The sequence below is a fragment of the Aspergillus fijiensis genome (genome assembly GCF_003184825.1).
Source record: "Aspergillus fijiensis CBS 313.89 unplaced genomic scaffold BO72scaffold_3, whole genome shotgun sequence".
Lineage (NCBI taxonomy): Eukaryota > Fungi > Ascomycota > Eurotiomycetes > Eurotiales > Aspergillaceae > Aspergillus > Aspergillus fijiensis.
Genome location: NW_024468979.1, coordinates 169,673 through 179,774, shown reverse-complemented (window position 1 = coordinate 179,774; position 10,102 = coordinate 169,673). Strand labels below are relative to the sequence as shown.

The following is a 10,102-nucleotide window of genomic DNA, read 5'->3' as shown; positions in this document are numbered from 1 at the left end:
ATGACTCGGGCCAAATCAGACCATGTGGAAGTCCCTGGCCCACTTTTGATTGCAATAGAGGGACAATTTGGGGGCCAAAGAGATGGTTTTGGCATAGCGTATTGCACGGGGTGGAGACCGGCTAAATCTTTAGTACCGGACAGCCTCGGACATAAGCCGACTCAATGTATACAGCAGTGCCTGCAGGATGAGGCTATTCAAATCCAATCCTGCCATGGAAAACCAAATCAACGGCTAGCTCAGGGGCTGGGGATTCAAGGCACTAGCTTGGGATCTGTGGGATTTCGCTCATGTGTAATGTCCAAGAAAAGGGGGAAGACGCTGAGCTACCTGATAGAGACACACGTTCGACGATGCACTAGTCAAATAGAATATGATTACCCCAACTGCTTGAATCCTATCCAACTGCATAGTCCGAATACATGCCCTCAGGATGGTGCGGCTGCGTCAAGTCTTCTCTCCTGCGTTTCTCATCGCGGCGCTTGCTACCAGTTCCTGGTGGCAGCCCGCGGTTGCTGCGGATGGCGATCTCGCGAAGCTCAGCAAACTGTTCAAGTATAGTACGGATCCCGGCGCAGCTGATGTGGGAGGTTTGCCCTCCGACACGGACCTGCAGACTCTCTTGACCGATGCGCTCACGCTCGCCAACGCCGGGGTGGCCGCTGCGACGGACGCCCTCGCCGGCAAGGCGGAGGCAGAGCGACTGATGAACTCCCTGTTCATGTCCCCCAGCGAGTCGGATCTCCAAACCATCCAGAAGCGCTTCAATGGCGTGGTGACCTATCTCACCAGTGGCGGGAAGATCAACAACGGCGCTCAGAAGACGAAGCCGTTTCTGCTGTACGGCGACGGGTGGCGCATCCGGCAGGATATGAAGAGCGAGCTGCGCAACGCCGACGGAGAGACCATCCCCAAGGCCGATGGATCGGGCAATGTGCTCATTGAGGATGATTCGCTGATGGTGCAGAAGCAGCAGCAGGCGAAGACCATCGCAGAGAAGGACGCCGTTGCGCAGGGCAAGTCCGCGAGCGAGGCCGAGGACCAGTATCCCTACTGGAGCGACTCAATCCAGTCCTACACCTTTGACAAGAAATGGGGGGATTCACCCACCGTCGGCGTCTTTGACTCAGGCTCCTCGGCCATTGCCTTTACCCTCATGGATACCGACAAGGCGCTCATCAACCTCGGTCCCAAGGCCCTACAGGGCGGCCGCCTGCACGCGGTTGACGTGACCGCGGTCGCCAACAGTTTGTTTGAGGACCACACGCCTCCCACCGGAAGCACCATTACCTCGATCGCCGAGGTTGCCCCCCAGGCCACCGCCATATTCCACGAGCTATTCCACCTAGTCTGGGGCGACAGTCTCATGTACCCTTCCGTTGGAGAGGAATACCAGTTTCAACGGATGACGGGCTACGAGAGCCGAGGCAGTGGGAAGAAAGCGTTCACCAAGAGATACGCCATGCGTAACCCGCAGAGCTATGCCTATGCTGCGTATGTGCTCCACTTCCAGTCCATGGAAATTCAGGCTAACATGAAGAATGTATAGGATTGCCTACGATTACACGCAAAATGTGCAGTACAAGATTTCCAACAAGAAGTCGGCCCCTGTTGAGTTCTTCACGGGTTTTGCTTCCTACGAGAAGAGCTAGGGTGGGAATGTGTTTTGGGGAACTTTGATAGAGTGTACGATTATTCTGAAGAGCTTGCTTGGATGATAGATAGTGTTTAGTCGAATGATAAGGTGGCTTCGCCCCTCAATACTCCGTGTCCCCACAGAAAGGAATCTTTGCCTTGTGCTGCTGTACCTCCTCCTCGCTTAACAAGGCATACCACCGCCGGTAATAATCGCATGGATCGCCCAGTGGCGACCACAGTCCCATCGCCGTGATCCTCTGCTCCTCCCACAAGACTAACCCGTATGGCAGATAGGCTCGCAGGGCCATGTACTTGCCGCGACCAGCCAGGGGGTTGTGCATCATACTGCGCCAGAACTGAAACCCGAGGGGCTCCGCATCTAGATCTTGCCACTCGCGTCCGGGGGCTCGTACACCGTAATTTCGTACCGGTCGAAAGGCGTAGCCTGGCGGCCAGGGACGGCATTCATCCTCAGGGGGAGGCGCGGAGGGCGCCGCAGCCTGGGCTATCTCAGTGGCTAGTGCTTTCTCCCCCTCCTCGTCTAATTTGCCCTCCAGCTGGAGAGCTCCTTCGTCCGGCTCGGTTGCAGCACTCAACCCCTCCGCTTCTTGCGCCAAAGCGCTGGCATAGGGCGCAGGGGCACACGCCCATCCGAACCGGAACTGTGCCGGGATATCCGGGAGCACCAGATTGGTGCTTGTGTCGGAATCAGCCGCAGCGTGGCGGCTCAAGAAGTCCATGACTGTCAAGACCTGGTAGATACCCGAGGAGGGGATGGGGTATTCCCAGGGGGTGACTGTGGCCAAGCGGTCGAGGTCGGCGGGGCTCCACTCTAGCAATCCTTGGCGGCCCGCAAGCCGGAGGCTCTGGTACCACACATGCCGCCAAAACGCGAGAATCGTGCGCTGCTCCTCCGTCCACGTGGGCTGCCGGAATGTCGGGCAATATTGGCGTCGTGAGAGCTGTGGACGGGAGAGACAGTGCTGGAGACAGGTATCGAGACTCCAATGCGCGAGCAAATGGACCTGGTGTGCGAGCCGCACGAAATCCCGGACGATGGCCGCGGTGGCGACCACTGGCGGCCAGGGCTCGAATTTCTCCGTCAGGTAATCCATCGCGTCGAAATAGTCCCGGCATGAACTGGTTCCGGCGCGCAGGGACAGCACCGCCCGCATGAGAATTCGCGATTGCAACGGGACGGTGGCCTCGAGCACGGCCTCGACGGTCTCCAGCGCCCGAGCCTGGAATAGTGCGGCAAAGCGTGCAGAGGTGTTGACGAGGCTCCACAGGGTGGAGATATCCGGAGATTGCTCCAGAATCTTTAGAAGTAGTTCATTGGGTAAGCTGTCTAAGCCTGATGGCTTTGAGGGAGAGGACATGATTTACTTGGTGAGGGAAAGAAAGGAGGCGCAAGTGAGCGTTGATTGTTTATTTTATCTGGGCGCTATCAGGCGATGGTTGAAGGATTGTGGGGACTCCGGCCAGTCAAATGCGGTTGGGTTTAAGCTTTGCCCAAGAAGGCCAAGCTGCGTGGAGGCGATGAAGAAATGTACTTGACTATCCCCACCGACTATCGATTTTTTTTTTATTTTTCAGGGTTAAGGGTTCATTGATAAGTTAATTACTGGTTGACTCCTTCAGGGTTTGTCAATTCCAAATTGCCTCGTGCCGGTCCGGGCGGTGAGCATCGCTCCTCCTTCCTATTCTAGCCCTAGTTGACCTGCTAAACAATCAGGTTAATCCATCACAAATCATGCATTCAATCAATAGCTTCGTATTCTCTCGGCTATTCACAAGCCATCATGCAAGCTCTTGACTCCACGATCCTGCGACTACATCCTTCACCAATCAAGCGATTGCGGACTGAGACATTTCAGCCTCAAGCGATTCTGTATAGATAACTCGCCTGTGCCAAGACCGGCGGCGTTGGAGGCCGTTTACTCCTGCAGAATCCGACAGAGCCTTGCCTTTCCCTCGCAATGGGACTATGAGCTCTTAGCGCGAGTATCAGACGAGATGCTTCAACCTTCCAAACCATGATTGAGGCCTCCTCCGACCACTATATAAGCCGGATGGCTTCCTTGTCTCGTCGACTCTCCTCATCACCATCCTCATCATTCCCAAGATTCAACAAGATGCAGCTTCCTACTCTCCTCCTCACTCTCCTCAGCGCCACCGCCGTCATGGCCCTCCCCTCGGCGGAGACCAGCAACGCAGACCTTGCCGCCCGCGGTGACAGCGGGTGCTTCCCTTTGTACGCACACTTCTATCCGGCCTGGCAGCTCCTACGCCTTGTACTGACTTGCCTTGTCATAGTTCTGACCCCGATTGCGGCATCCCCACCTCTTACTGCCGCTGTGCCAATGGTAAGTCTCAATTGCTTGAATGACTGGGATTTCTTGCTAATCAAGACAAAGGATGGTACTACCTCTTCAACTCGGACGAGGGTGGCTGCAACCCTCCCTGGGGCTTCGTGGCCACTGATATCAGCGGCGTGCCTGGCTGGTACTGTTAAGAGCTCGACTATTGAAAGGCCGGGCTTGTTGACTTGAAATTGAAAGGTCCGGGAGGCTTTGAGCGAGAGAATTTGCGTTAGGAATGTCTTGGTTTGCTTATACCGGTCGGCGACCGATGACGTTTATGTTGTTATACCAGCGTTGGCCTAACACATCGAAGGCCACCTTGCATGATACACATTAATGAGGAGTCAGTTGCCCGCAGTCCTAGGGCAGCTTCATGCTACTAGCAAAATGAGATGGACTATAGAAAGCAGTCTACATGCAACTCCAAAACAGCTGTACTTAAGCTACCCCGAGGACCTGCCTCGCCCGGAAGCGACATGTTACCCGACCGAGAGATCGATGTAGATATTTATCCACCCGTCAAACCGTGCATTATTGATCGTTGCTTAACATGCTTGCTGTCCTTGCTTTTCTACTGCTTGGATTTGTCTAACGCGGGTACTTCCCTGACAAGAACCAGGCTTCCATGCGGAGCTCAGGATGAATGCATCTCCCTTATGTTAAAGGCAAACTTGAGAGAAGTGGAATCAAGAAATGCGGAAATGATAAGCCAATTCCCGATTCTCGCAAGTGACCTACGTAGACCATGTAACTAGATCCAGTGCACCATATCCCAGCCAATGCTGGCACAACAACGAGCTAAGCATCGGGCACTTTATTGCAACAAGAACTTCACATCCATCGCCACGACACTAGTACAATTTAATCAATAAATTCCTAATCCCAGGGCTCTAGAGAGTTCGGTTAACCCATTCTCCAGAGCCCCTACCGGACGAGGAGAACGAGTAGCGCAGGAAGTTTTACGAGCAGTGCGAAGTCGCATTACAATAGTAGGCTTATTTGTTTATGCATGATGTCAGCATCCATGTACTGTACATGAAAATGATCAAACCGGGCCTTCACCAAAGACAAATGAATGCCTGAAGATCCTACAGCTCACTGAGCATCCACCAGATCATACACCCTCAACCTTCTGCTCCTGTTCAGAATCTCCAGGGACTGCCGCTCCCGGAATAACGAAGTCTCGCTCGAGCATGGCAGACCAACCAAAGGCCACGGCAATAGTCAGAGCGATCATCTCCTCCAGCACAGACATGCACAACGAGAGTGTGAGACTGCTGTCGGTAGGGTTGCTGCTGAGGGAGGACTGGAAGATCTCATAATGGCCCAGATCGGCGATCGCCGCAAAGATTAAGCGCACGGTATGAAAGGGAGCAGACAGAGCGACTCCGAGGAACAGCTTTTTCTGGAATCGTCTCAGGGTGCCTTTTGTCTCATTGAACAGCCAAGCAGTGGCCGCCAGGATGGCGGCAAAGACGATGAGAAAGATGATCATGGCTGCCTTGAGGAGTGCATTGATGCTGCCGGACTTTTCTGTCTTATCCACCCCCACGATCGCGATGATGAGGGCGATCAATGATATAAGGGACAAGGATTGCAGGGGCTTGGGAGGGATTCGGTATTCCACATCACTAGAGAAACGCCCAACTGTTAGCATGTCTGCCTATCCGGGTGGGAGCCAGAGTCTCTGACTCACATTTGTTGCAACAGTCCCATATACATCAGGGACTGGGGCGCGATACCGATTAAATTGCATACTGTTGCGGCAGTTCTTAGATTGGTCGAGGTGAAACTGAGCTGGGCCAGTGTGCATATGCTGCCGACCACACGGAGTAAAGATAGGATGACAGCGAATCGCCAGGTGTGCCCCCCGGCTCTCCATCCTGTTCGTTTCCAGATGTAGATGGAACACGCGAGAAGAAATGGGAACACGATCAACTGAAGGATTGAAATGCCATCAGAATAGGTCACGTGTGCCATTGTCGCAGCGGTTGTGATTTAGGTAGAAAAGAGACGAGGAGTCAATTGAGATGCAAGACCTAGAGGATTTGTTGTATACCACCTTCACAACCAGCTTATCCTCCTCTTTATATACTGCCAGGTGTTTTTCTCCCACGCCTGGGTGCCTCATCTTCGTCTCGGGGCATTTCCTGCCCGTCGATCTTGCGCATCAAATGTAGTACAATTGTCCCTGTCAACAAACAACTCTCATGGAAGAGCCTAGTCGTAGCCCAAACCAGCCGCTCCAGACAGACTATTCTGTTCGTTTTTTGGTTTCAGCTCTGGGGATACGAAGTTGACATTAGTGGAGTATTAGTACAACCGAGCGCGCTAATTTCAATCCAGTAGCCGGCTCGGAGCTTGAGGGCTACAATTTGTCTTTGGCATGACACCAGTGTTTGATCGGAATTCCCAGGTTCATCATGTACCTAGTAATGTAGTAAATAGTTCTTGGCCACGTAATCGATGAAGATAGAGCAGAACGACGGGGCTAGTAGTCGGGGCCCATATCCCCTCCCAGCCAATCACACCATGCAATACTACCATAACACGGTCGGAGACGAGGATGGTGATTCCCGCTAAAACATAGCCCGGTACTAAGTAGTAGCCAGTGGACTGCCTGTTTTCGATGAGGACATATAGATGATACTGTTCCACTCGCTTAAATCCATTTGATGGGTAGATATTGCTTGTTCCGAACCAGCTACCTAAAACAGGCTAGGCTAGAGTGGGAGCTCCATCCTTCTCAGCCCTCGATTGCAGGTTGATGAAAATTGATGGATGGGAAGTAAAGCACTGCCGGATGGTGACTCCCTACTACCCCACCAGTAGTCCCCTCACCCCCTCAAAGCCCAAAAGTCAAAGTAGCAGATCCAGTCCGAGCTGGCTACCTGGGATGGTCTAGTGGGCGAGGCTTAGTATTCTGCGGGGTAGTTGTTTATCTCCACCGTGGGCACTTTGGTTGGTTGCCGTCCATGACTTTTGGCCCGCATGTGGGACCAACTGGCAAGCACTTGCGAATTCTTGTGGGGCGGATCTGATCCAGCCTTGCATTATAACAGCAACAGTCCTCCTCTCGTGATGCATCCGAAAGCCACTTCAAGGTTCTGCGAACTTGTTTCCCTTTTTGGGATGACAGCACCATGGCCGGAGTATACAGAGGCAAAATCAGTATGGGGTGTACCTTGTGCCGAAAGCGACGGCTGCGAGTAAGTGGGCACGTTCCAGACATTACACAGCGAGGAAATGGCCAACAGTATGCAGTGCGACCGACGTCAGCCATCATGTTCACAGTGCCTGCGAGTGAATCAAGAATGTTTTGGATATCGAGATCCCGGGACCTTGAGGATCTATGATCAGAGCGCGGAAGTTGCGTCCAAGGCTCAGGCCCGTGGTGGTCCCATCCAACAGTCGCCTGCGGAAGAGTCGCCGTCTACACTCTCCCTAAACTATTCACCCATCTCCGATGACCAGCGAGCCATGTCTTATATCATCCCATACTATGTTGGCACGGACCAGCATCGGGGCTTACTTCGATTTCTGCCAAGCCTGTTGCAGAATGACCCCTCTCCTGCCTTGAAAGCCTCCGCCAAGGCTATAGGTCTGTTAGGCATGACGAGGATGCCACATGTGAAACAGCGAGCCAGGAAAGAACACATCATTGCCTTGCGTGCTACAAATAGTGCTTTAAGAGATCCGACAACAGCAACCTCGGATTCCACCCTGGGTGCCGTGTTGTTGCTGGGCTTGTATGAGGTGATACGCCCCATTACGAGCTGCAACCCTTTCGTCCAAGCAACATACACTGATCGATCCTTCTCAGCTGATCACATCACGACCCACGGAAATGGACAGTGGCTGGAGGGACCATGCTCAAGGAGCAGCCAAGCTCATAGAACTGCGAGGTAGAGAGCAGTTGAGCTCGCCGGTTGGGCTAGAGTTATTCACCGTTGTGCGTTTTCAGAATGTGAGGAAATCCCTCTATGGAAGGTTTCTACTACTTGCCTAATGCGGGCCTGGCAGGTAATCAGCAGTGTTTTCTTCAGATTGGGGTCCCAAATTCACAATTCACCCACGATTGCAGCGCTGTCTCAAGTCGCGAGATCCAAACGAAATGAACATACCCGGCCGATTGAAACCCTCTACAATATGCTCATCGAGCTGAACGATATAGCAATCGAAGTTGACGAGGCCCACCTCCAAAGTGACCTCGAGAAGCAACAGTCGTTGATCGAAAGATCTCTGACCCTGGATGCGCGTCTACTGGCGTGGACGACATCGCTGAGTCCAGCGTGGTCTTATCAAGTTATCGATGACCCGCGCTCCCATTTGCCCAAATCCACCTATCCGCCGATCTATGATAACCGATATCATCTTTACCACGGGGTCTCCATTGCCACAATGTGGAATAACTACCGCCAGACGCGCATCGTTCTCAACGAGATGATTAGGATGATGGCCCTGCGCCGGTGGCGGTTGCAAAATCTTCCACAGTATCAGCAGATCATATATCAGTCTACTGGCATTATTGAGCACATGGCAGGTGAGATCTGTGGCAGTATTCCATTTTACTTCATCTCCGGCGAAGTAGGCTTCGGAAGCATATACCGGGCGCTGTGGCCGCTTTTCATCGCAGGTCGATGCGCAGCAGCAGAATCTCCAGCGAAACAATGGGCGACGCAAATTCTCGACCTCATTGGAAACATCACGGGTATTCAGCAGGCGATCGGCATGGCGGAGCTACTCAAGCAGGAGAAGCCAGCCAGTGTGATTCCGGGAGGCGATCTGGTTACCGAGTCAATCTTCAACCAGGTAGCCAGGTTATCTCTGGGTAATGACTAAGAAACTAGCCTGGAATGTATACGCGGAAGGTGAACAATTGATATGAAGAACAGTCCTGATCAGCTCAAGCTGGGATACGTAGCGCCAAATCATTACTGCTCCAATCGGTCTTGCCACGTCAGTCCTTGGAACACAGCGGGACACATGGGTTTGGCAAGTAGCAGAATCGAAGCAATGGCTTATTGCAAGAGAGACACCTGTAGCGCAAGCCAGAGTTCTTGCTCACTTGGCATAAAGGTTTGTCGTTGCCTGAAAGATTGTTAAGGCAAAGTCTTCATATCTCAACTGTTTAATCTATGCAACGCATATGTTTGGTTAGTACGTCGTTACTTTGAAGGGGTCAGCAATGGGAACCATGCTTGCCAGCATCAGTGATCCCGCCACTTGAAGAGGTAGATGCTTGGCAAGGGAAAAGAAAAAAAAAAAAAAAAAAAAAAAAAAAAAAAAAAAAAAGAAAAAGCTACTACTCCTTTCGCCTATCAACTTTTATCCGCGACCTGCTTGCTGCAAGTTCCATGTGATGCAGGACGCAAAATGCTTGACAAAAACATACAACAGAAGGGATTCGCTGGTGGTCACCCACCCAACTACTAACCTCCCGGCGTGTGGCTTGAGTACGGCTGAGCGGACGGGAAGCCCTGTTTTCCACACCCTATGGTCGTATGTACTAGTCTTTCCATGAGTAAATTTTATATCCATTAAGTGAAAGCAAGATTTTCTCTTTATTTGCATCGCTGCTGCAGTTTATCTATCTATTGGGAGGCCAATCACTTTGGCAGGTAATTGGCCAGCTGGTTCTAATGGTCCTGTCATGAATAGGGTATCGATACTCCTGGCATTCATTTGTATCGCGATCATCCCGATTCCCTTTCCATCGGACCGGTATGGGCCGTAGCCGCGCGTGAGGACAATTCGACTTTAGGCACATGTCAGATGTTGACAGAGAACACGTCGGATTTGGTCCCTAATCCTGGACGGAGAGTGAGACAGAGTCATGGTACATGGATCGGTTGAGTTGGGAGACCCATCTTCGGAGCTGCGTACAATGTGATTGGCTTTACATGAACAAGAAATTACGTGGTATATGTACTGAGCTTGAAGAAGCTCGTAAAGGGCGACATGGATCGGTATCTTGAATAGTTCGTGGTCGGTTGATTGATTGGTTGAACTAGCTAAGATCTCGATATGGCCAACTCGCTTGATTAATCGCTGGAATACGCGCTTTGGGAACTTAGGAACATCAACAGGATACCGCACAG

The 10,102-nt window shown here is 52.2% G+C and overlaps 5 protein-coding genes across 5 annotated transcripts; 3 read left to right on the top strand and 2 right to left on the bottom strand.

Annotated features, from left to right (window-relative positions):
• Window positions 1-433: 433 nt before the first annotated feature.
• Window positions 434-1,652, top strand: BO72DRAFT_491610 (uncharacterized protein; the record flags this gene model as incomplete). Its single annotated transcript, XM_040948204.1, has 2 exons — window positions 434-1,494; window positions 1,550-1,652. 2 exons carry the CDS (start codon window positions 434-436, stop codon window positions 1,650-1,652), a joined length of 1,164 nt encoding a protein of 387 aa, XP_040805991.1.
• A 53-nt stretch (window positions 1,653-1,705) lies between these two features.
• On the bottom strand, window positions 1,706-3,022 carry BO72DRAFT_443984 (uncharacterized protein). The gene has a single exon (XM_040943716.1). The coding sequence runs from the start codon at window positions 2,751-2,753 to the stop codon at window positions 1,758-1,760; it is 996 nt and encodes a 331-aa protein (XP_040805990.1). The 5' UTR covers window positions 2,754-3,022; the 3' UTR covers window positions 1,706-1,757.
• A 751-nt stretch (window positions 3,023-3,773) lies between these two features.
• Window positions 3,774-4,220, top strand: BO72DRAFT_523865 (uncharacterized protein; the record flags this gene model as incomplete). Its single annotated transcript, XM_040949810.1, has 3 exons — window positions 3,774-3,892; window positions 3,955-4,004; window positions 4,056-4,220. The coding sequence occupies 3 exons, from the start codon at window positions 3,774-3,776 to the stop codon at window positions 4,151-4,153; spliced, it is 267 nt and encodes an 88-aa protein (XP_040805989.1). The 3' UTR covers window positions 4,154-4,220.
• Window positions 4,221-5,115: 895 nt separating this feature from the next.
• BO72DRAFT_491607 (uncharacterized protein) lies at window positions 5,116-5,981 on the bottom strand (the record flags this gene model as incomplete). The annotated part of the gene is made up of 2 exons (XM_040948203.1): window positions 5,116-5,632; window positions 5,698-5,981. 2 exons carry the CDS (start codon window positions 5,979-5,981, stop codon window positions 5,116-5,118), a joined length of 801 nt encoding a protein of 266 aa, XP_040805988.1.
• A 1,143-nt stretch (window positions 5,982-7,124) lies between these two features.
• Window positions 7,125-8,843, top strand: BO72DRAFT_419849 (uncharacterized protein; the record flags this gene model as incomplete). The annotated part of the gene is made up of 4 exons (XM_040942680.1): window positions 7,125-7,210; window positions 7,266-7,747; window positions 7,812-7,968; window positions 8,025-8,843. Exons 1-4 carry the CDS (start codon window positions 7,145-7,147, stop codon window positions 8,841-8,843), a joined length of 1,524 nt encoding a protein of 507 aa, XP_040805987.1. The 5' UTR covers window positions 7,125-7,144.
• Window positions 8,844-10,102: the final 1,259 nt, after the last annotated feature.

Coding starts and splice junctions, on each gene's coding strand:
- BO72DRAFT_443984 (XM_040943716.1), bottom strand. CDS start 2,753: ATGGATTACCTGACGGAGAAATTCGAGCCCTGGCCGCCAGTGGTCGCC.